Below are 27,034 nucleotides of genomic sequence, written 5' to 3'. Positions count from 1 at the left end.
AATGGTTCATATTTGGTTGATTAAAAATGTAATGGCAAGTATTTATTGACCTTTTTCTTTCCTTTAAAAATCGGCACAAACTTTTCGGACAGCCCAATATATAAGAAGGGCTTCTTTCAGTTTCTGTCTACCAAATCCACTCACAAGGCTTTGGTCGGCCCAAGACTATAGTAAAAGACACTTGCCCAAGGTGCCACACAGTGGGACTGAACCCAGAACCATGTGGTTGGTAAGCAGGCTACTTACCATGCAGCCACTCCTTAAAACAAACCTTATTCAGGGACCTTTTGAGTGGGATGGGCTACTCGACCTGAAGATAATTCTGACTGGTCTCCACCTGCGAGGTCATGCACTGTTTATCTTGATATGAGATCACCATGTCGCGCACACATGGTTGTGATGCATGTGCCTGGTGTGCCCTTATCGGACGGGTAGTCATGGTGGGTATTCTGGGCTCCGTATATTTTACCCCAGTGTCACTTTAATGGCATGCACTGCTCCCTCACTCAATAATAATGATGATGATGGTGATGATGATGATGATGATGATGATAATAATAATAATAATAATAATAATAATAATAATAATAATAATAATGATAATAATAATAATAAAAGCCCGGATGCAGTACCAGGCAGTGGCTCTCATGGCTTCTGATCTTAATTGATTGGAAGTGGTATCATGTACATTGTTTTGTCTTGGTATAAAAAGATGGGATACAGCAAATATTCTGCTCAATACCACAGATTTGCTTGTCAGTTGTTTCACCTTAACCAGTTGAGCATGTTCCTTGATGGCTGACGATATGTGCATCTCTGATCACGAGCAGAAGTAGTGAGGGAGCATCATAGCCAAGTGGTGAGAGGAATTCTTTGGGATTTGAATAATTCACCTTTGGAAACATGGGTATTTTGCTCAACATCTTTAAACAAACCTTATTCAGGGACCTTTTGAGTGGGATGGGCTACTCGACCTGAACAAAATTCTAACTGGGTCCCACCTGCAAGGTCATGCGTTGTTTATCTTGATATGAGATCACCATGTCACGCACATATGGTTGTGATGCATGTGCCTGGTGTACCCTTATCATACAGGTAGTCATAATGGGCATACTGGGCTTCGCATATTTTACCCCAGTGTCACTTTGATGGCATGCTTTGCTCTCTCACTCAATAATAATAATAATAATTATTATTATAATAATAATAATAATAATAATAATAATAATAATAATAATAATGATGATAATAGTAATAATAATAATAATGGTTTCTTACCTTGAATGCAGTGTTTATGGTAGCATCCACATCATGGTGGGACAGGTTTTGGGGATAGTCACTGACCTTGTATGTAATTTCACGATGCTTCCACTTTGACCCTAAAGATTGAAAAGACAAATATACAAATATATATACAAACTTAAATGCCACTGGCACAAAGTGTCAGTTACATGGCAGTGGCATCAGTGTGTGTGTGTGTGTGTGTGTGTGTGTGTGTGTGTGTGTGTGTGTGTATGTGTATTAGTGTATATAAGAGGTTGTCATCCAAGCTGTGTTCTGTGAGGCACAACTGCATATTCAGAGTAATCTAACGTATGTATATAGATGTTCTATTTTGAATGAGATGTACATAACATTTCCAAGTTATTGGTGATGTTGTGACTATGATTTTGTGGTAGTGATGATATGGTGTCATGAAATCTATTACTCTGTGAGAAAATTTCCCAGATCTTTCATTTAACAGAATGTTTTAATACATGCTTCATTCACTGACCACTTACCTTGTAAAGCAAATCTTCGCTTGCGACGTGGAGAAATAGCTTCTCTCAGACCTAAACTTGGTGCATAATTCATATCTGGAACACCACATCGTTTTTTCCTCATCATTTTGAATGTACTTTCATCAAAGAAACCTGCAGAAAATAGAACAAAATATTATAAACCAAATCTTCCTTAACCATTCTCATACTGACCCACCTGAAACTCTCCTGGTTCTATGATAAAAATTCTTTGTTTAAAAGCAATCTAAATTTAAACTTTTCATCAAAATTTCCAAACACCTGATTAATAATGAGAAATTTGTTTGACTAAATTCTTCATTATTTTCAAAATTATCTGAAACAAAGGCAGTGTATTTCAACAGAAATGGGGTAACAAAAGGGTTAACTAACAAGTCCCTATCTCTCCCACACAAACATAGCAATAACACCAATAAACTCCTCGATCTCAAACACTGTATTGATGTGTACACCTTCACCAGACATACAGAGACATAGGTTACTGTCATGTTACCTTGCCCACATTTATTGTGGTCATCACCACAACTTACTGCTATACATTGAGTGACTACACAATAGAGAAGTAACAAGCATGTTCAGACAATAAACACAGCCTTACATATGATAAACCTGGAGTGTGCAGTATATTCTGCTACTTGATGGAGTTGTGGTATATAAAGGAAACAATGATTGTGTGGATCCCACATAGTCGTTATTTCTTCAACTACTTAATGATATTCTACACATGTAAGTTAGTTCACCTCTTGGCATAGTGTCGACATATACTAACAATGGAATTTGTTGCTGTCATACCACAAGCTTACCTAACAAAAATTCTAATTTGAAAAACCATCCTGCAAGTGAATTGTAAAACTAGGAACATGCCACATGAAGTGCCTGAGGTGGGCAGTATGGGACACCACTGAATCTATATAAGAGATACAGCCTGTAACATAGGTGAAAGGATGAGTGACAGATGAGCAGGCAGGTGGAAGAAAGGGAGTGTAGGGTTATGCTGAACAACTTTCGACAAAACTGTACACACTTAAGTAAGAAAATAGCAAAGAAACTTTACAAGAGTATGGCTTGATTATAGGAAAGCATTCAACTCTATTTCCCATTCATGGTTGTTGATGTCTCTACACTTGGCAAAAGTATTTGCTACCTGAGTTGCTGTCACTGAGAGGCTCAGAAAAACCTGGAAAATAATTCTCACACTTACAGATAAGAGTGGAACAATTGTCTCCTATGTTATAAATATTTCAAAGGGAATATTCCAAGAAGGTAGTCTTTCTGTAATCCTGTTCATTTTGGCATTAAATCCATTATAATTTCTGTTGCAAAAACCAAATGGCAACATGCAAAGGTAGAGATATCAATATAATCCATAATTTCTTTGTGAATGACCTGAATATTTGTGCTAAAAATGTTAACAATGCCAAAAAACAACTGGAGTTATAACATTTTCAGCTGACATAGAAATGGAATTTGATAAAAAAAAAAAAACGTTTTTATTTGATTGTTGAACAAGGAATGTCAATTCCCTGAAACCCAAAACCTTTGCATCGACAGTTTCACTATCTCTTTTGCTCCACACAAAGAATGCAGCAAGTAACTTAGGCATTGATGAAAACATATGCAAAGGTGCTGTGAATAAGGATAGAGTGACCCAAGAATATTATAGCAGATTTAGTAAACTATGGCTGTCAGAATTCTCCTCTTACAAGACATTATCCCACAATACTTTTGCAGTATCAGTGCTGATTCTTGAGATTTTCAAACAGTTTGTAGAGGAAAGCCACTTCATAAGCATTAAAACCCACAAGAATCTGACATCCACTGGCAACTTCCACAGAAACAGTAATATCAACAGGCTTTACCTGCAAAGAGATAAGGGAGCTAGCTGCATGAGGTCAATGCAGACAGTCTTCGGATATCATACAGTTTCTCTCAGATAGCACCTGCTAAACAACAGCAGTAAAAATGAATACATAAAAACAGAGTGCTGAAAAACAAAGAAAATAAAATCCTATGTGTCAGCAGTGAGCTGCTCCTCAGGAAGCACTCTCTTCCTGGTGATCACCCATACAACCCAAAACAGCTGAACTAACATATCTCAAAGAAGACCTGGATATAAAATGTAATATTAGCATGAAGTGCAATCTCTCTTGGACTTGTAATTGCTACATCACATTTTGAAATCTATGCATTTGCAATCCTAGAACAGGAGATTACTAAAAAATATAGAAAACAAAAGAGACAATGAAACCCTGCAGTCTGTATGACGGTACTGAAGAAAAAGAAAGATGATCACATGAGGAAAAGAAAGATGGACGATGGTCACGTGTACAGACTGCACATATTCCTATCTATCTCCTCTTCTATCTTTTCTCTTGTCAAAGACAATATTTCTCCAGCATTCACTACTTTACCTCCTCTGGTCAATTGACCCTCCATATTCATTTTCATTTGGTTTCCTTGTATTTCTCCACTGTCCTGTTTTTGTTTCCAACTTTGACCCTCCACAAATCCCAAATTTTATTTTGGTTCGCGGGAGCAACTGCCTTCAAAGTCTTATATTGTCTTTCAATGCTCGAAATAAGGAGTAGAAGGACAACTGACAACTGATGAAGGGTCGTTCTTTATGTTACTTGTCTTGTTTTCCATTTGTTTTTCTCATTGTTTGCGTACCCAACTTTATTTTCATATTCCATGTTGTCTACGTTTTGTTGTGACGTCCTGTACCCATATATGCATATCTATATATATATGTATATACACATATGTATGTATATATACATATATATATATTATCTATAGAAATATATATATATATATATATATATATATATATATATATATATATATATATATAATACATCCATACATATATATGCAGTCACATATACAATATATATCCTTAACACATACACACAATATAATACATATCATAAACACACATACACACCTACCCTCTTTTAGAACAACTAACCTCCTAGGTAGGGTAGAGAACTAGTGGAAGGCAAAAGGGAGTGGGTGTAAGATGTAGTAAAGGTCACACAGATCAAAGGTTACTTGGTGCATATTTATAAAAGGTCAAACAGAGAGCAGGAAAACCCAATTGTTGGAAAAAAAAAATTGCTTGAAGACTATAAACACCAGACCAACCACATTTCCACCGACCCCACCAGCATCACCTCCTCCTCCTCTTCCTCCTTTTTGTTCCCTATTTTTTTTCCATCAGTTAATTTTTAATATATGATATGACAATTCTTGTTGTTATTATAATCATTTTTACTATTTATGTTGTTGTTTGTTTAACCCCAAGTCAAGCTTGATCCAGCAAACCATTTCAATGATGGTTATCTTCTGTTTCAGAGTGAATCTAATATCTTTTATCGCTTATCTTTTACTTGTTCCAATCATGTGACATTGGCCATGCTGCAGCACTGCCTTGAGGAATTTTAGTCAAAACTAACCTATTCCATTACATATTTTCTTTTCTTTTTTTAAAGCTTGGTATTTATTCTGTTGATCTCTTTTGCTGAACTGCTAAGTTATGGGGACATAAATACACCAACACCAGTTGTCAAGTGGTGATGGGGGACAAACTCACACACAAAGACATACACACACACTTATATGTGTGTGTATGTGTATGTATGTATGTATGTATGTATGTTATCAATCAGTTTCATTTCTGTATTTCTTGTCCATAGAGAAAGAGCCGGACTCTAACATAGATTCAAGGCTCCTTCATTGGAACTTTTATTAACATCATCTAGGTATTTGTGCATATGTGTGTGTGTGCAGTATTTGGTGTTAGTGTATGCGCAGATTTGTATGTTTGTTTTATGGATGCGTTTTTATGTCTAGATGCATGCATATGTATTTATGTGCTAAATTTTTGGAAAGTTTTACATATCTTTATAGTTCCATTGATGGCTTGAATCTGTAGTCTTCTAATCAGCCATTTTCTTTCAGGTTTTGAGAACCCTAATTTTTCCAGGTTTTTGTTGAGGCAGTTCGTTACATATCCCAATGCCCCAACAATCACAGGTATGAATCTGAACTTGTAGTCTGGGTGGAGTATCTGTAAATTTCTCAGTAGCTCGGCGTAGTTGTTCTCTTTTTCTCTAATCTTTAGTGGGATGTTGACATCCGCAGGATGTATGTATGTATGTATGTATGTATGTATGTATGTATGTATGTATGACAAGCTTCTTTCAGTTTCCGTCTACCAAATCCACTCACAAGGCTTTGGTCGACCCAGGGCTATAGTAGAAGACACTTGCCCAAGGTGCCATGCAGAGGGACAGAACCTGGAACCATGAGGGTGGGAAGCAAGCTTCTTACCACACAGCCATGCCTGTGTCTGTATGTCCTGTCTTCTTTAAGAGGGTGGTAGTTTAGCTGATATTTCTAGCTGGTTGAGCAACCTCACTGAAACTGCTTTGTAAGCTCATTTCATCATCAGGACCAATGGCAGCAGCATCACTTTACATCCACTTTTCCATACTGGCATGGGTTGGAGGGGTATTTTTCTGAGACAAAGCTTTACTGCCAGATGCCCTTCATGAGATTTAATTACTTCTTAAACATACATGGATGTAAAAGTCAGAGTTGCTGTTGTTTTACTGGTGGTGGTGGTGGTGGTGGTGGTGGCAGTGACAGTAATGTGAAGTGATGTAATAATAATAATAATAATAATAATAATAATAATAATAATAATCTTATCTACTATAGGCACAAGGCCTGAAATTTTGATGGAGGGGAATAGGCGATTACTTCAACCCCAGTGTTTCACTGGTACTTAATCTATTGACCCTGAAAAGATGAAAGGCGAAGTCAACCTTGGCGGAATTTGAACTCAGAACGTAATGGTAGACGAAATACCGTTAAGCATTTCACCCGGTGTGCTAATGATTCTGCCAGCTCACCACCTTAATAAAAATAATAATGATGATGATGATGATGATGATGATGATGATGATGATGATGGTGGTGGTGGTGGTGGTCGTAGTGTTGGTCATGATAGTGATGGTGGTGATGATGATGACGGTGATGATGATGGCGGCGATGACGAGGAGGGGCAGGGAGAGGAGGGAAAGGAGGATGCCTTTATTATCCACCCAAATAACCAGTGACATCCTCAATTAGCAGGTGGTGGGATTCAGGTTGTGTGTGTAAGTTGGCGTATGGTGTGTTGGATGAGTAGTGGGGAGAGAAAGGGAGAGGGAGAGGAAGAGGGAGAGAGCATGAGAGAAAGAGAGAGAGAGAGAGAGAGGAAGAGGGAGAGAGCATGAGAGAAAGAGAGAGAGAGGAAGAGAGAGGAGAGCGAATGAGAGGAGAGAGTGAGAGGAAGAGAGAGGGGGAGAGAGAGGGAGAGGAAGAGAGAGGGAGAGGAAGAGAGAGAGGGGGGAAGAGAGTGTGTAATGTGGGTGTGGACAGTTTATCTCTTTCCTCATCATTTCCGGCTGTTATTTACAACAATGTTAGAACAATTGAATTTTTCACAACACCAACAACAAAAAGACTAATAGTATTCAAATCCATTACCTTCCTATGCACACACCCTCAAAAGATTACAAAATGCACATACTCCTAGTCATAACACAAATTCAGATTACACCACTCAGCCACCAAGCTACTTGCAAAGCCTGTGAAGACACATGATGGCTTGAATAACAATAAAAAATGTCCCCACCTCCCACACACACCATTCAGTCAACCACAGACATCATAAGCTTTCAATTCCATTCCAAATGGTATTCCAAATGGTATTCAATACCCTTTTAAGAAAGAACACAAAAAGTTGGTTAGTAAATGATCTGTTAGGCGGTCGAGCCTTTGCTGTGTACAAGAACACTTTCAGAAGAACACTTTCAGAAGAACACTTTCAGAAGAACACTTTCAGAAGAACACTTTCAGAAGAACACTTTCAGAACGACACTCTCAGAACAACACTTTCAGAACCTACAGTTTCCTGGATGAAGTAAGAGAAGGCGCCATGTAACTACATTTGGCCAAACAGAAAGAACAACAACAATGTATGAAATGATATTCTTTTCTTTTATTCTTCTATTTGTTTCAGTCATTTGACTGCGGCCATGCTGGAGCGCCACCTTTAGTCGAGCAAATCGACCCCAGGACTTATTCTTTGGAAGCCTAGTACTTATTCTATCAGTCTCTTTTGCCGAATCGCTAAGTTACGGGGACGTAAACACACCAGCATCGGTTGTCAAGTGATGCTGGGGGACAAACACAGACACACAAACACATACACATACACACACACACACACACACACACACACACACACACACACACATATATACATATATACGACGGGCTTCTTTCAGTTTCCATCTACCAAATCTACTCACAAGGCTTTGGTCAGCCTGAGGCTATAGTAGAAGACACTTGCCTAAGGTGCCACGCATTGGGACTGAACCTGAAACCATGTGGTTGGTAAGCAAGCTTCTTACCACACAGCCACTCCTACGTCTATATACATAATAAGTCAAACATCGATGTATTGAGTGCTGAAGGAGGATCTCCGAACCCACCCCTACAAGATGATCCACCATCATGAGCTCATGCAAGTTTTTAAGGCCATGAGACTGGAGAGAAGTCGTCTTATCCTGCATCAGATTGCTGAAGGCACACTGCCCAACCTGGTGTTTACTGATGAAAAGAAATTTGACATCGAACAGCCAGAATGACTGACATTAAGGTGTGTCTGGTTCTGTCGAGGGTATACTTATAAATCGACATCAAAATCCACTGTCAGTTAAGGTTTGGGCAGCTATGAGAGCCACTGAAAGGTCTCACCTCATTTTTGTGCCCTTGAGTGTTAAAATTAGCACCCAGTGATACATCGGTAACATTCTGGAAGCTGAACTGCTTCCATGGGCAAATATGCACTTTCAAGGCTCACCTTAGAGCTTCCAACAAGACTCAGCGCCATCCCACAGCTCCAAACAGACATAACACTGGATTCAGGAAAATATTTCGTCGTTCATAGGCAAGGATGTATGGCCCTCAAGCAGCCCAGATCTCAACCATTTTGGAAACGAGCTCTCAAGCAATCCTCATTCTTTGCTCAATGCTCTGAAGGCAAAACTGCACCAGGAATGAACTTCAATTCCACAAGAACAGCTGTGTGTCATGTATGAAGCATTTGCATCTAGACTTAAGGTTGTGATTTGAAGCAGAGATGGTCATATCGAATAAATATGGTAGTGTCATATAATTGTGTTTCCTTTACCTTTGCATTGCAATGTTCAGGCTCAAAATATATTTTCCTTTTGGAAAAATTGAAAAAAGTTGGTTGCCTTAATTTTGGGATGTTACAGGTATATATATTACAAGATGAAGATGACATGTGTGTGTGTGTGTGTGTGTCTGTGTGTGTGTGTTGTGTGTGTGTGTGTGTGTGTGTGTGTGTGTGTTTGTTTGTTTGTATGTGTACATATACATATATGTTAACATGTACATACAGATGTGTGTGTGTGTGTGTTTGTTTGTTTGTATGTGTACATATACATATATGTTAACATGTACATACAGATGTGTGTGTGTGTGTGTGTGTGTGTGTGTGTGTGTGTGTGTGCAGATATGGCTGTGTGGTTAAGAATCTTCTTTCCCAATCATATGGTCTTGGGTTCAGTTTCCCTGTAAGGTTTCTATGGTTGGGTGCCCTTCATAATGCTAACTGCTTTACAGAGTGTACTAGGTGGTTTTTACATGGCACCAACACAGTGAGGCCACCAAGTGATTTGCAAGACAAAGACCCTTCAAGTGAGTGTGGGGAGTGGTATTGAGATGGCTTTTTGCCAGATGATGAGAAATTAAACTATGATAGAGGAACCGAAACAGGTATTTTGCTGTAGAGAAGATACACGGTTGCCCCAGTCAGAGAGAGATAAGAGAGAGGAGGAGAAAGAGAGAGGGGGGAGAGAGGGAGAGAGAGAGAGAGAGAGAGAGAAAGAGAGAGAGAGAGAGAGAGAGAGAGAGAGATGGAGTAATATGCCAGGGCATTCCCTCAAGGTACAAGATGGTGAATGTAAATGGAGTGGTAGAGGATTGGACAGGGTGCATGAGCAGGGAATTCACAAGAGTGTAAGGTGGGGGAGGGGAGAGGGGAAGGAAAGAGGGAATACAATGAGTGGTGAAGCACAAGTATATAGGGGAGTGGTGAAACATAAGTATATACACAAATAAATAGGATAGCAATGATACTGTTGGCAATGATGGGGATATGAGAGAAAGACGATAGAGTGATGTTGGACTGCAGGAGTGTCAAGAGAGAAAAGCATAGTGCATGAAGAAAAGATACAGTTTGGTTCATTGGGGTAGGGTCTGTGAATTAATATAATGCGTAAATACTTCTAGAACTCGTTTTGCTGAGGTGGGTGGGTCTTCTCAAAAACCTCATATCTTTAGATATCTAAATCCATTGTCATCATTTCTATGAGGCTCAGTATCTTGAGATCAGCCCTCATTACTTCATTCTATGTCCTCACGGACCTCTTTCTTCCACGGGTGCCATCTGCTTTAAGTAATTGATACTTCTCTATACAGTTGTCTTCATCCATACACATCAGATGTCCAAACCAATGTTATTCTGCTCTCTTGCATGCCAAATCTGATTCTTCTTATGCTCAACTTTTCTCATTTGCAATTTGTCACATATGCACACTGATGTTGCATATCCATCATAGCATACTAACTTCATTCCTCTCCAGTCTTCACATGCCCTCTGCATTCAGGACCCACATCTCACTACCATGGAGTATATCCCTTCATACACAAGCATAATACAATTGCCTTTCAATCTGAGAGAGAGAGGCCTTTTGTTGTAATAGCTCTCTGAACTTCTTCCAGCCTTTTGCCGTTCTAACAACAATACTTTCAGAACATTCTCTGCCACTGCAAAGAAATGAATGTAGCATCTATGTATATAGCTTGGTGACACATAGACATAACTATGACAGGTTCCCCAATTTTGTTGGGCAAATTTTTTCCTGTAATGACACTCTCTGAGTGGTTGGCGTTAGGAAGGGCATCCAGCTGTAGAAACTCTGCCAAATTTAGATTGGAGCCTGGTGTTGCCATCCGGTTTCACCAGTCCTCAGTCAAGTCGTCCAACCCATGCTAGCATGGAAAGCGGACGTTAAACGACGATGATGATGATGATGAATGACACTGAACATAATTATTAATTACTTCGTTATTTTAGGTAACTGACACTTTGTACACACCAGTTGCAAAACACTCATACATGCACATAACAGACATACCTTAGCATATTTATTTTACTTGCTTGGGTTAGGAGGAAGGGACAATGTCCATTCTTTCACAGGCCCTCTCCTGGGCTGATAAGATTTATATCATTAATGGTTCCTCTTGAACTTTTGTAAGTCAACTCCTTTCAGGATGGACACAATAACGGTGATGAGAATAGGAGAAACAAATGGGTCAGGAATGCTTGGGTGGAGGTATTATGAACATAGTCAGGTTCAAAGAGCTAACTAAGCTCATTATAATAGTGCAAGAAAAGGCAGACAGAAGAGACAGTACACTTTTGGGCATGAGGTTGGAGAATGTTTGTGACCTGGTGACATGTAGATCAGGCATAAACATATGAGGTATTAATTTTCAAAGCCTAAGGGGTGGATTTGGTATATGGAAACTGAAAGAAGCTCATTGTATATATATATATATATATATATATATATATATATATATATATATATATATATATTAAAAAATTAAATAAGAGTTTTGACGCTAATATCCATTTATATTAAAGTTTATTACCTATGTCAACATTTCTGTATAAGGTCAAATTCAACTCTCAATTCAAGTTAAATAAGTAAATTACCTTACACATCCTCAGGGTAAAAAGTAATATATATGGATTTAGCATCAAAGCTCTTATTTAAGTTTTTTGACATATAACCAAGGAGATCGATCCATAAGGAGTTTACTATAGACCTTTGTGGACGAATTTTTGCTATTTTGGTAACGATTACATGTTTTATCTCACCAATACATTGTGTAGATATCATTATATGAATACACATATATATATATATATATATATATATATATATATATATATATATATATATATATATATATATATATATATATATATATATATATGTATGTATGTATGTATGTATGTATGTATGTATATATGTATGTATGTATGTATGTATGTATGTATGTATATATATATATATGTATGTATGTATGTATGTATGTATGTTTGTATATTTATATATATGTGTGTGTTTATACATCTGTGTGTTTGTCTTCATATCTGTGTTTGTCTCCCACCACCACTTGACAACTGGTGTTGGGGTGCTTACATCCCCATAACTTAGCATTCAGCCAAAGAGACCAATAGAAAAAGTTAAGTACTGAGGTCGATTCATTTGATTAAAAATTCAAGGCAGTGCCCCAAGATTCATGGCAAATGCTCCCAACTACCATTTAGTTTGGGTTTTCTCCATATATAAGAAACCATAGCAACCAACAACATCAATAATAATGGACAAAAGTCAATAAAGATTCTTAAAATGTAAATAACTAATAAAAAAATCAATGACAATCAATAAAAATCAGTAAAAATCAATAAAAAATACAAGTCTAACCTGTAACAGTTATTCCTGCAACCCTTTGGTATCTCTGGAGAGCAGCTTGGAGTTCAATTTTGGCTTCAGTATTTCCAAGGAACCACCCGTAACCAGGATGGAGGTAACCATACCGTATTAGATAATTCTAGAATAAAAGAATAAAAAGGCAAATCAATGAAGGAAATAAAATTTGTGGTTTTATAGTCTTATGTTCCAGGGAACAATTGACCTGTTTTAGGGAGATTCTCGACCTTCTGGGAGACTTCATATGCTGGAACAATGTGTTCACTTCTATCTGTGGCACTATTGATGTTGTATTTGGGGCAGTTTACACTTCTTTTGAGACTCTTGACCTCAGGAACAAAGGCTTTTGTAGTAATGGTAAAAGGGGAATATTGAAGATACAGCATTCTGTGGGCTAGAGTTTGGAGTATGTTGATAAGTGGTAGTGTTCCACCCAACCAAATGGCTTTAAATTTAGATATAGCCCAGAATGGCTGTATTCATAGCATCAACACTACCCTAGATACGAGAGTAGTATTCCATTGTGGATCTGCACATAAGCAATGACTTGGTTAACATTTGTCATCATATAGCTAATCATATTTGCTGTTTCATGTACATATGAGGTTGGTTAGTCCCCCTTATTCCATAAGGAGCAGAGGACCAGTTTCCAAGTTTCACTGGCATATATATTCCTCCATGGATGGGATGCTTGTTCATCACAGGGCCACTCATTTTGACCAGCTGAGTGGACTGGAGCAATGTGAAATGAAGTGCTTTGCTCAAGAACACAACACATCGGCCAGTCCATATAAGGTATTTGGTTAGTATTGACCTCACAACAAATCAGCAACATCATTAAAACATCAGATAAAATACTTTGCAGCATTTGTTGCTGCTGCTCTCTCTGTCTCCGTCTGTCTGTCTGTCTGTCTGTCTGTCTGTCTTTGTCTGTGTGTCTGCCTCTCTCTCTCTCTATCTCTCTCTCTCTCTCTCTCTCTCTCTCTCTCTCTCTCTCTCTCTCTTTCTCTGAATTTATATCCCTCCTGCATTGATTTGCCTTTGATCTTTTCAGGGATCAATAATTCAAGTACCAATCCAAGGTAGGTTGTAGATCATTGGAATTCTTAGTGCATTGGACAGGATGCCTTGCAGCAGTTGTTACAGTTCAAGACCCACTGGTGAGTATTGGACCACAATTGGTCATGAAAACTACAATGGACAGAAGGGTGTGGCTTTCAGCTAAACAAAGCAGTCAAACACTGATGATTGAAATCATAATACATTTCTTCATGCAGGCTTCTCATCCAATAAAGGAGCCACTTTAATACATGATTTCAGTGAAAGTACATAGCTTAATGGTTAAGATATTCAGCTTACGATCATAAGGTTGTGTGTTCAATACCTGGTGGCATGTTGTGTCCTTGAGCAACACACTTTATTTCACATTGCTCCAGTCCACTCAGCTGGCAAAAGTAAGTTGTACCAGTAATTCAATGAACCAGCCTTGTTGCATTCTGTGTCACGCTGAATCTCCCCAAGAACTATTTTAAGGGTATGTGTGTCTGTAGAGTGCTCATCCTCTTGCACATTAATCTCACAAGCAGACTGCTCTGGTGATCAGATCAGCTAGAACACTTATTGTTGTAACCAATGGAGTGCTAGTTACGTTAAATGATTTCAAATATAGCCTCAGTTCAAATCTCACACTGACACAGAAGCACAAATTATTGAAGGTGAATATAGTTTATTGTCCTATGACCCAATGACACAATTCACAGCTTGTCACTCCCCACCACCACCAACAAAGAGAAACAGTGTTTTCACATACATCTTGGTGAAGAATTTTCTTCTGGGGCTATTTCTGCAGCAAAAGGTATTATCATGTGCAAATACACTAAAACGTGTTAAACATGACTTTAAACAATTTTTTGTTTTATTTAACACTTCTTTATGTTACCTTATTTGTTTAACCCTAGCTTGACCAAGTTGTATGCACATCAGCAAATATTCTGTATGCTGTTTTAATGAGAATAATTTGGTTCTTATTCAGGCTATGAATGTCAGGTTTAGTTTTCGTAGCTGACAAAGTGAAATGCTGCAGAAATGTATGCATCCTACAACCCAACGATGTCATTTGCAGACACTCATTCATCTCCACCCCCTCCAAAAGTTTTCACGTGTCTAGACAAAGAATTTTTTCTTGGGACTATGTCTGCAGTAAAAGGTTTTATCATGTCCAAATATACCCAAACATGCTAAATATGACTTTATATATATAGGCGCAGGAGTGGCTGTGTGGTAAGAGTAGGTGCAGGAGTGGCTGTGTGGTAAGTAGCTTGCTTACCAACCACATGGTTCCGGGTTCATTCCCACTGCGTGGCACCTTGGGCAAGTGTCTTCTACTATAGCCTCGGGCCGACCAAAGATTTGTGAGTGGATTTGGTAGATGGAAACTGAAAGAAGCCCGTCGTATATATGTTTATATATATATATGTGTGTGTGTGTGTGTGTGTGTGTATATGTTTGTGTGTCTATGTTTGTCCCCCTAACATCGCTTGGCAACCGATGCTGGTGTGTTTACGTCCCCGTAACTTAGCAGTTCGGCAAAAGAGACTGATAGAATAAGTACTAGGCTTACAAAGAATAAGTCCTGGGGTCGATTTGCATGACTAAAGGCAGTGCTACAGCATGGCCACAGTCAAATGACTGAAACAAGGAAAAGATATGTACACACACACACACACATACCACTTGCTGTATTCCCCTCCCCACTATCTCCCACTCTCCCTTTGCATCTTCACAAACCTACCTGCATACAATATGTCCCTGTCAAATCTTTTCCCCATAACATATCCTCCCAACACCCCCTCCCTCTACCTGTGCCCACTCACTACATATCTCCCCCTTTCTTACATCTCTAACTCTCCTTTTTGCAATCTCACTAACTTTACCTACCCACTTCTTGGTTCCACTTGACTTATACCCCCCCCCGTAACTTGAGTGTATGCCCCATCACATCATCATCTCTCCCCTTTCCTCTCTCTCTCTCTAACTGAGATACCTATGTATCTCCTATACTGCAAAACACCTATTTCTGTCCCTCTTTAGGAGGCGCAATGGCCCAGTGGTTAGGGCAGCGAACTCACGGTCATAGGATCGCAGTTTCGATTCCCAGACCGGGCATTGTGAGTGTTTATTGAGCGAAAACACCTAAAAGCTCCACGAGGCTCCAATACAACTTTCTCTCACTCTTTCTTCCTGTTTCGGTTGTGCCTGTAATATAAAGGGTCAGCCTTGTCACACTGTGTCATGCTGAATATCCCCGAGAACTACGTTAAGGGTACACGTGTCTGTGGAGTGCTCAGCCACTTGCACGTTAATTTCACGAGCAGGCTGTTCCATTGATCAGATCAACTGGAACCCTCGACGTCGTAAGCGACGGAGTGCCAACAACAACATACCCTAATCCTCATCACCTGGCATAAAGCCACCTCCCTTGATACTACTCCTTGCTCACTCAAGGGGTTTTGTCTTGCAAGTTACTGGGTATCCTCATCAATGCTGGTGCCACATAAAAAGCGCCCAGTACACTTTGTAAAGTGGTTGGTGTTAGGAATGGCATCCAGCTGTAAAAGCCATACCAAAGTAGACAGTTCTGTTCAAACCATGAAAGGAGGACATTAAATGGTATACTCTATTGTCTTTCATAAATGGAAAGTCACATTAGATGTGTATCACACTAGATACACCACTCACACCACTTCTGAAGAAATATAAAGTAGGTTCTCTTTTACTTGCTTCAGTCACTGGACTGTGGCCATGCTGGGGCACCACTTTGATCATAATATCTACTGGATTGTAGCTGACCCAGGGCTAAACAACAAGCACAACTAAATAATAGTTATAACATCAGCAACATCCAAGCTAACAACTACGGGAGTGAGAAGGAGATGCAATAGGGCTGCAGGGTCCCCCTCTGCATGTAAAACAAAAGCATTAAGTGGATGCTAGCATACATAATAGAGGCAGATATGTGAATTTACTACAAATTACGTCTGTAGTGAGTAGAAAAACGAAGTACACATAATCTTAATGATTAATTAATTTCAAGGAAAGCAACACTGCTGTCACGCGCAGATTGTTAAAATGTAATCTATTAAATTCTCTTAGATGCAGGCGTGACAGTGTGAGCGCCTTTAATCATAACTCTGCTCGATAAGAGCTGACCAGTGGCTAAATAACAACAATAACAAACGTGGTAGTCTTCATGAGGCCACTCGACCTGCTAGAAATAGCAGCCAAATCTCTCACCTCACACCCTTTCTCTCTTTAGGAAAATGGGAAAGACTGTTTTGGATGATATAAATATCTTTTCAGTTTGGCTGCCACTTTTCAATTTCTTGTGTTCTGAAGAGAGACCGGAATGGAGTCGGTGGAGCAGCGTGCGTTTTGGCCGTCCTCTGCAATAACCAAATTGGTTTCCCTCTCCAACTACATACAGCAAAACGCATGTGTAATAAAGTGGTCCCTCTGTGCTGCCCGCACACCCCGCGCTACGCCATGGTAACAAGGGGCTGAACAATCGCTACACAAGAGTCGTTGTTGTTTTGTTTTGTCCAGGTCAATCCTGTTCGAGTAAATATATAACCAAAGACTATACAGTCGTGACCATCCAATCTTTTTGGTATGTGCAGGAAACCCAGGCCCACATTATCTAATATGTCCATTTAAAAGGGGGGGGGGGAGAGAATAAGATATGATTGGAAAGAGATTTGGCTGTTAAAAAAAAAAAAAAAAAAAAGATTAAAATATTGGACTTACCACACCTTCGAAGTGGTTCCTGGGCCAAACCCCACCCCAAGCGCCACCAAAACCACTATCACCACCCGCATTAACGTCGCTGGGTGTGGTGGTAGTAGTAGTAATGGTGGTAGCAGAGGCGGCAGCGGTGCTGACTAGTAGACCAACTGGGGCTTCTTCGGTCGGATGCGAACTTCTACCTTCTAAGTCCGTAGATGCTGTCTGCGACAGTAAATGTCGTATGACGATTCCTTTCGTTGTTGTTCTTCCATCAGTGGAACAATTTACAAAGAAGACGAAAGACGAGAAAAGGAAAACGAGGGATAAACATCGCCGTAAGATGGGCAAAGGCAGAAATAAAGTGACCATTTGTCTTTTGGATTGAAAGAAAGTAAGGGGGAACGTGTACACAGGTCTAAAGAGAGCCAATGTGAAGAATTTGGAGTCTTTGATTCTTTATTATTATTATTATTATTATTATTATTATTATTATTATTATTATTATTATTAGTTCGTGTGTGTGTGTGTGTGTGTGCGCGCGTTTGCCTTTTGAAGTATTTTTCAGTTTCTTTCCCCTCTTTTGTTCCCCACCTTTTTTTTTCTTTACTCAAAAGGGGTTTTTGAGACTTTCAATATCTCCCGCTCTCCTTCTCCGTATCTTTTTCTTTTCTTTTCTTTTTTTTTGCTTATCTTTGTATCAAAAATCTTTTCGTTTCTTTCAAAGAATAAGATAAGAGATATTCTTGCTAACTTTTCTAGGACAGGCGAGCACGAGTTTCTGTAGGGAAGGTTATAAACTGTTTGTTTATTTGGTTAGTTTAGTTTGTTTTTTGTTTTTTTTTTCTCAGAGAATATTCGTTGAGAATAACTGTCTCTGTCCTATGTCTTACTTGTGTGTGTGTGTGTAGACAGAGAGAGAGAGAGATGTGGGATGAGAATAGAAGAGATAATAAGGGAGGAGACGGGGCAACAAAACAACAGAAACGACCTTAATGATAGACGAACTGATACTGTGTGATGGACTGGGATCTGGGATGACAAACTAAACACTATTTACCCCCACCTCTCTTTCTACCCCCACATGACACCGCATTACACTTACACTCGCACTATGCACACACACACACACACATACTTTATAGCATCTCTAGCTCTCGGCATGACATCACATCAGTACTTACTCAAGGATACACACACAAACAAGTGCAAACATACATACACACAAACACACGTACAGACATACATACATGAACACATACATGAACACAAGTAATACACGCAGCATGCAAACAAAAATACAGACACACATTTGCGAAAGTACACACGTACATAAGTACAGATGCACACACACACAGACACACACACTAACACACATACACACTAACACACATACACATCAATGTTTCATATGGACACTTACAAGCACACATTTATGCTGGTATACATACCCACATACACAAGTACACAGCTCCTCATCTATTCTCTCTGTCTCTGTCTCTCTGTCTCTCTCTCTCTCTCTCTCTCTCTCTCTCTCTCTCTCTTCTCTCTCTCTCTCACACACACACATACAGATACATATTCACAAGCACAAACACACATTCAACAGAATGTATCACCACACCTCAGCTCTTACTAAGTTGTGTGTGTGTGTGTGTGTGTGTGTTATCAATAAATGTATCTTTTCTATATGCATACGCAACACTCCCTCAGCATGCGCACACGCACAAACACACACACACACACACACACAAATGCTAAACAGTGGTTGGCATTTTGATGCAAGGAGTGAATAGCATACAATTAGGTAAGGTGGATGGAGAAATATAAACTTGTAGATAAATATACAGGTAGATAAAAATCATTGGAGTGAGGTCGTTGCCAGTGCCACTGGACTGGCTCCCGTGCAGGTGGCACGTAAAATACACCATTTTTAGCATGGCCGTTGCCAGTACCGCATGACTGGCCTTCGTGCCGGTGGCATGTAAAAGCACCCACTACACTCTCGGAGTGGTTGGCGTTAGGAAGGGCATCCATCTGTAGAAACTCTGCCAGATCAGATTGGAGCCTGGTGCAGCCTTCTGGTTCATCAGTCCTCAGTCAAATTGTCCAACCCATGCTAGCATGGAAAGCAGACGTTAAATGATGATGCTGATGACTGCATGTGTAAGCTAACTAAAATTGAGTAAATGCATTGGACAGTTATAAATGGCTATCAAGTTTATAGACTTTCATCATGGACTGAAAGAAGATCAGCTGGATTATAGCTTCAAACATGTTTATATTTATATCAGTAACCATGTACCCGCCTCTTAACTGAACACTGTGAAATTGTATTTAAAGCTACTGTTATAAAATTCTTTATTACACTCGGTACATCAAATAAAAAATTTGATGTCTCTTAGCAGTTAGTTTCATTAAATGAATAAATTTTAGGAAAATTCACCTATTTTTTCCAGCAAGTCAAATGACCACACAGAGGTTCCCTCATAAACTGGCTATCTGCTTTAATATTTATTACATTGATACACAACTAAACACCGAGACTAGCCAATGTTGACATTGCTCTACATCAGTGGTTCCCAAAATTGTTTCAGGTTGCTGCCCCCTTGATACCCAGGCCATATTCCTAGTGACCCCATCCCAACTAACCATCACAAGCATAGACCTCTTTCTGAAACAAATTCAAAACAACTGTATTTAACAAATAACACTTAACCTAATGAACTCATTATTTCGTTGTTTTTACATGAATAGCTACCCCCATTATTACCCCACTTTTTACATGAATCGCTACCTCATTATCTCCCCACTTTTCTTCAGTACCCCCTTGGAACTTTCCACTGGCCCCAGGGAGAGCAATACTGCCCACTTTGGGAACCACTGCTTTACATGAAGTTAATTATAGGTTTCATATTTTGAGACAAAGCTAGCGGTTTGGGGGGAAGGGGGGAGTAAGTCAATTACATTGACCCCAGTGTTCGACTGGTACTTATTTTATCAACCCCGAAAAGATAAAAGACGAAGTCAACCTTGGTGAAATTTGAACTCAGAACATGAAGATAGACAAAATGCTGCTAAGCATCTTGCCAGGTAGACTAACAATACTTCCAGCTTGCTGCCTCACACAGAGGAAGTTATTGATTGTTGTTGTTGGCACTCCGTCGCTTACGACATCGAGGGTTCCAGTTGATCCAATCAACAGAACAGCCTGCACGTGAAATTAACGTGCAAGTGGCTGAGCACTCCACAGACACGTGTACCCTTAACATAGTTCTCGGGGATATTCAGCGTGATACAGTGTGACAAGGCTGACTCTTTGAATTACAGGCACAACAGAAACAGGAAGTAAGAGTGAGAGAAAGTTGTGGTGAAAGAGTACAGCAAGGTTTGCCACCATCCCCTATCGGAGCCTCGTGGAGCTTTAGGTGTTTCCGCTCAATAAACACTCACAATGCCCGGTCTGGGAATCGAAACCGCGATCTTATGACCACGAGTCCGCTGCCCTAACCACTGGGCCATTGCGTCTCCACAAATTATTGATAGATAGATAATATAGGCTGACATTACTGATCACGACAACTATCTTTCTCTCTCTCCCTTCTCTCCACCCCTCACTCTCTCTCTCTCCCTCTCTCTCCTCTCTCTTGCAATTTCTATTTCATTCCTATACTCTCTCTGTCTTTCTCTCACTCTTTCAATTTCATTCCTCCAATCACTTCATCTGTATCTAATACACACTTTCTCCCACTATTTTACTTGTTCATTCCTCTGTCTCTTTTTATTCATTTCCAACTCGGTAGGAGTACAGAGTGAAGAATACTCAGACAAAAGGCTGTCTGTCCAAATTGTAGCAGTCAAAATACCAATAAAAAAACTTGCTTAATATTGAAGCGCACACATTTGGACAGGTTTCTCCAATCATTTCTAACAGAATGCAAGATCAAATATGTAACTAAGTTGATGATGAGTTCTCTTCATCACTCCAGCTGCTTTGTCATGGATGGAATGCTGCAAGTTTGTCATTTTTTTTTTCTACTATTCTTCTTTTGCTGGTTTTATCAATCTGGACATTTTCCATCAGATTTTGGGTTTGCCAAATTTAGCAGTTTTCATCAATGTTTCTTGAATATCTCACCAATACACTATAAGTTCTATGCACAAAACATTTTATCCAGAACAATTCTGGATAACATGGCAGAATATGACATTACTTTCTTTAAATTCTGGGTTAACTGGTAACTCACTTAATATTGACCATTTCCTTCATTTTAATGTTTATTAGTTCTTTTAAGAGTCAGGGCCCCAAACAGACTAAGAAGGACACCACATAAAATGAGAGTCCACTTGAGATGATCATGAAGCACGATGAAACCAAATGCAGGAGACAGCATGAAGAAAGGAGGAGATGTTGCCATCAACCCCCAGGAGCTGTTGTCCACTTTCTAGATCTCCAACTGGTTTTGTGAGCCATATCCACTCCCATGAGAAACAATGTGCTGGAAGCAGAGGAAGATGAATGTCTTGGGTTGATGCTTAGCTTCTTTATCATCATCTCATTTACCACATTTTATCACCATTAGTTGTTTTTCAGCCATTTTATTGCATTTCATTAAAGTTTTTATAAATTATCTCATTGCCATCTTTTATTTGTTGTCTTAAACATGGATGTATATATATAGAAAGTTTCGTGGTATCAATGCTACTCCACTTAACCCTAATCTTTAGACAAAAAAAGGCATGCTTGGCATGATTTGGGGTAAAGAATGATAAAAACATCTTAATGCTGACAAATGAAATACCAAGAGTCAAAATATCAAATAACACTTTGCAACATTCTCATATAAACACGGGTAAAGTTAAAACAGCAACCTAATACAATTACACTTTCCTTCCACAAGCACCCTTTGACATCACTCCTCCGCCTATTTTATTTTCTCATTTCACATCTTTGTGTCCAAAGTGATTGACCATTGTATTTTAAAGGACAAGTGTTTGAAACGTTGGATCTCTCTTCTTCATCGTGACATGGAACATATTCCACTTTGCACAACTGTGAAGTTTGTCAAGGCTTTAGTTTAGGCTGAGAAGCAGTGTTAAATATATTGTTCAATACCTGCTTTTTAAAATGGAAATTTTAGCTGGAAGTAAAGGTAGATGAGTGAAAACTTTTATTTGACCTTTCAGCATTCAAATTACTTTGTCCAAGGTAATGCTTATTTATTCACACAGGCTTGAATTAATTAAGTATCATCTTGCAGCTTTGAGATTTCAATGGAAGCAATGGTGCCTTACAGAGGTGATGATGCCTCATGGAGGCAATGACAAGTGATTGAGACCTTTGGCAATATAACTGTGCTTGAGAAGCCTCATCAAGTTAAGTGAAATCGTAGTCATGACCAATGCCAGTGTTGTGTCACTGGCACATATGCTGGTGGCACATATGCTAGTGGCACATAAAAAGCACCCATTACACTCTTGGCGTGGTTGGCATTAGGAAGGACATCCAGCCGTAAAAACTATTCCAAAACAGACTGGAATTTGGTGCAGCTCTCCAGTTATCAGTTCCAGTCAAACTGTCTAACCCATGCTAGCATGGAAAGCAGATGCTAAATGACAATGCTGATGATGATGATGACGACGATGACGACGACGACGACAACGAAGACGACAATGATTGTTTGTATTTAAAATGACATTTTAGAGAAGTGAAAAACCAGATCTGACGGGTTTTAACATAAAACAGGTTGAATATTTGGGCCGGATATGGCTGGTTTACATACTAAAGGGTTAAAGAACTTCCTTATGTTGTTAACAGAAAATGAGAAAAAAGTCTGTGTTTACTGGAGAAGTGAAAAATGTTCTGATTGCAAAACTAGGAACGTAATTTGTGACAAAGTTATTCAAAAGATTAGACATGACTTGCACATATGCATAGGCATAGCTGAATGGTTAAGAAGCTTGCTTCCCAACCGTGTGGTCTTCGGTTCAGTCCCATTGCTCAAGTATCTTCTGCTAGAGCTCCAGGCCTCGTTAGTAAAATTTGGTAGACTGAAATTTAAAGAAGCTCATTGTATGTGTGTGTGTGTCAGTGTGTATGTGTGTGTGTCTATGTGTATGGGTGTGTGTGGGGGGGTGTATCTTTAATCTTTGTCTCAGTCATTACACTGTGGCCATGCTGGGGCACTCCCTAGAAGAGTTTTTAGTCAAATAAATCAAGCCCAATACCTTTTTTAAGACTGATTATTATTCTATCAGGGTCTTTTGCCGAACCACTAAGTTATGTGGATGTAAACACACCAACACCAGTTGTCAAGCAGTGGGGAAGGGATACAAACAAGATACAAACATATACACACACATGCACACAGATATATATGTGTGTGTGTGTGTGTGTATATATATATATATATATATATCATCATCATCATCATCATCATCATCAGCATCATCATTTAACGTCCACTTCCCATGCTGGCATGGGTTGGACGGTTTGACTGAGGGCTGGCAAGCCAGAAGGCTGCACCAGGCTCCAATCTGATCTGGCAAAGTTTCTATAGCTGGATGCCCTTCCTAATGTCAACCACTCCAAGGGTGTAGTGGGTGCTTTTTATGTGCCACCAGCATGAGGGCCAGTCAGGCAGCATTGGCATCGACCATGCTTGAATGGTGCTTGTTATGTGCCACCAGCACGGGTGCCAATCAGGCAGTACTGTCATTAGCCATGACAATGACTTCACTTGACTCAACAGGTCTTCACAAGCACAGTTTATTACCCAATGATTGAAGGGTACTCTTAAACGGGCTAGTTATGCTGCACTGGCATAGGCCACGGTTACGGTTTCACTTGGCTTGCCAGGTCTTCTCAAGCACAGCATATCTCCAAAGGTCTCAGCCACTTGTCATCACCTCTATGAGGCCCAATGTTCAAAGGTTGTGCTTCAACACCTCATCCCAGGTCTTCCTGGGTCTGCCTCTTCCACAGGTTCCCTCTACTGCTAAGGTGTGACACATTTTCACACTGCTGTCCTCATCCATACGCAACACATGACCATACCAGTGCAGTCCTCTCTCTTGCAAACCTCATCTGATGCTTCTTATGTCCAACTTTTCTCTTAGGGTGCTTACACATTGTCGTGTATGGATACTGACATTACACATCCAGTGGAGCATACTAGCTTCATTCCTTGCAAGCTTACACATGTCCTCAGCAGTCATGGCCCATGTTTCCCTGCCATGTAGCATGGTGTTTGCACACATGCATCATACAGTCTACCTTTTACTCTGAGTGAGAGGCCCTCTGTCACCAGCAGAGATAGGATCTCTCTGAACTTTGCCCAGGCTATTCTTATTCTATCAGCTGCACTTCCAGAGCATCCACCCCCACTACTGACTTGGTCACCTAGGTAACGGAAGCTATAAACTACTTCTATTTTTCCCCCCTGACTTGTGATAGAAGCTGTTTTCTGCACATTTTCATTGTTTATTGCCCCTAAACATTTGCCACACACAAAATCTATCTTTCCAATTAGTTTTCCTTTGATATTGCTGCACCTCTTATGTGTCCATAACTTACACCAGGTACATCTTATGGAGCTTCTACCTATGCCTTTTTTACAGATTGAGCCAGGCCATCTACCTGAAGGGATTTGTGGTTTGTCTGCTTTCCTACTTTCGATTTTGCTAGATTGACTCTAAGGCCCTTTGATTCTAGACCTTACTTCCACACCTGAAACTTCTCCTCTAGTTCTGATAGCAACTCAGCTATTAGAGCAAGGTCATCAGCATAGAGAAGCTCCCAGGGGCATCCTGTCTTGAAATCCTCTGTTATTGCCTGGAGAACTATGATAAATAAGAGGGGGCTGAGGACTGATCTTTGGTGGACCCCTACCTGGAATTCTTCACTGTATTCATTGCCAACCCTCACCTTACTGACAGCATCCCTGTACATAGCTTGTACAGCTCTTACTAACTATTCATCTATCCCTAGTTTCCACCCCGAAGTAATCATGAGAGAGACAGGTACGTATTTCACCATGATTGCAGCTCATCAAGGCTGCATAAATGTGTGTGTGTGTGTGTGTGTGTGTGTGTGTGTGTGTGTGTGTGTGTGTGTGTGTGTGTGTGTGCCCTTGTCTAGACATGTGAAGGTTGTAAATGATCATTACTATCATACAAGTGAGGTTGTTCATTTCCAATTTTCTATGAAAATCCTGTCTAGCTATGAGAAAATATTACCTTGTTTAGAAACTGGTGAAGGATGATGATAGAAAGGCATCTATCCATAGAAAATCTGCCTCAACATATTCCATATATATATGTATGTGTGTGTGTGTGTGTGTGTGGATGGATTTAGTTTTATTTCAAGATTTCTTACCAATAGAGAAAGAGCTAGTTTCTAACCTAGATCCAAGGCTCCTTCAATGGAATTTCTACATCAACAGGGTATTTGTGTTTGTTTGTGTGTGTATGTGTGTGTGTATGTGTGTATGTGTGTGTGTGTGTGTGTGTTTGTGTTTGTTTGTGTGTGTGTATGTGTGTGCATGCGTGCATGTGTGTGTGTGTGTGTGTGTGTGTGTATGTATGTGTGTGCAGATTTGTATGTTTTACTTTATGTATGCATTCTCATGCATATAGCTACTTGTCTAGAAATGCTCATATATACTTAAATGATAAACCTCTGGAAAGTTTTACAGATTTTTATGGTTCCAGTGATAGCTTGGATCTGCAGTCTTCAAACCAGCTTTCTCTTATCTGGTTTTGAGAAGCCTAATTTCTCAAGATTGGTACTTAAGCAATGTGTTACATACCCCAGTGTCTTAATAATTACAGGTATAACCTTGAACTTGTAATCTGTATGTATGTATTATGTATGTATGAGGGGGTGTCCCCTTGCCTTAACATCATGAGGTAGTTGTAAATGAGTGTCATTGTCATACAAGCAGTGCCATTCATTTCTAATATTCTGTGGAACCATGCCACAACATGGGGAAACATCAACTTGCTTAGAAACAGGTGATGATCAGAAGTGCATCGTCTTCTTCTTGCCTTTAACCCTCCAACGCAGAGTATAGGTTACTTATAATTGAATTCCATGTCGCATAATTTCTCGCTTCTGTACTTATACTCTGCCATGAATGTCTCTCAAAGCCCAACCCCTCATCCTCGTCATGAGAGATGGAAACAGGTAAAGCTGAATGGGTTAATCACTCGTGCAATGGATTTTCAAATTGATTACGAAAACACTGATAGTTGACAAGTCTTGCCATATTAATTCACCAACCGAAGGTTTCCAGAGTCAAAGGTGTTTTATGACGCCGAATAGTCAAAGCCCTAGGGAAACTAGTTGGCCAATACTGCTTTCGACAAAGGATTCCACAAGGTTTGGTGCATGGAATGTTCGAACAATGTTTACTACTGGAGAAGTGCATCTGGCTGTAGAATATTTGCCTCAATAAACTCCATCCAACCCTTGCAAGAATGGAAAAGTGGATATTAAATTGATGATGATGATGATGATGATGATGATGATGATGTATATATATGTGTATGTGTGTGTGTGTGTGTGCATATATATATTATATATATATATATTGTTATTGATATTATAAGAATTTACACATTTCTATTTTTAGCCTATCTGCTTCAAGATCCAGTGTTCCAAAATAGAAATACATGGATTAGAAGCACTGAGCAATGATGTATATAAATTTGTTTCCAGTTCAAAGTCCAAATATGCTTGAGACATATTAGGGCCTGTAAGAAAGACATTCACTGCATTTTGTCATAGAGAAAAACTCTCAT

General features: G+C 39.5%; 1 protein-coding gene across 1 annotated transcript in view; it reads right to left on the bottom strand.

Moving 5' to 3' along the window:
- LOC106873152 (collagenase 3) overlaps positions 1 to 18,131 on the bottom strand; it is a 35,066-nt gene extending 16,935 nt beyond the window's left edge. The window contains exons 1-4 of the mRNA XM_014920379.3: positions 17,255 to 18,131; positions 12,446 to 12,572; positions 1,782 to 1,913; positions 1,279 to 1,379 (exon numbers count right to left, since the gene is read on the bottom strand). Of these exons, the coding sequence (XP_014775865.1) occupies positions 1,279 to 1,379; positions 1,782 to 1,913; positions 12,446 to 12,572; positions 17,255 to 17,602 (708 nt within the window). The 5' untranslated portion in view covers positions 17,603 to 18,131. The remainder of the gene's footprint in view (positions 1 to 1,278; positions 1,380 to 1,781; positions 1,914 to 12,445; positions 12,573 to 17,254) is intronic.
- Positions 18,132 to 27,034: the final 8,903 nt, after the last annotated feature.

This window comes from Octopus bimaculoides, chromosome 24 (genome assembly GCF_046866305.1).
Source record: "Octopus bimaculoides isolate indiv1 chromosome 24, ASM4686630v1, whole genome shotgun sequence".
Lineage (NCBI taxonomy): Eukaryota > Metazoa > Mollusca > Cephalopoda > Octopoda > Octopodidae > Octopus > Octopus bimaculoides.
This window is presented reverse-complemented; position numbering and strand designations above follow the sequence as displayed.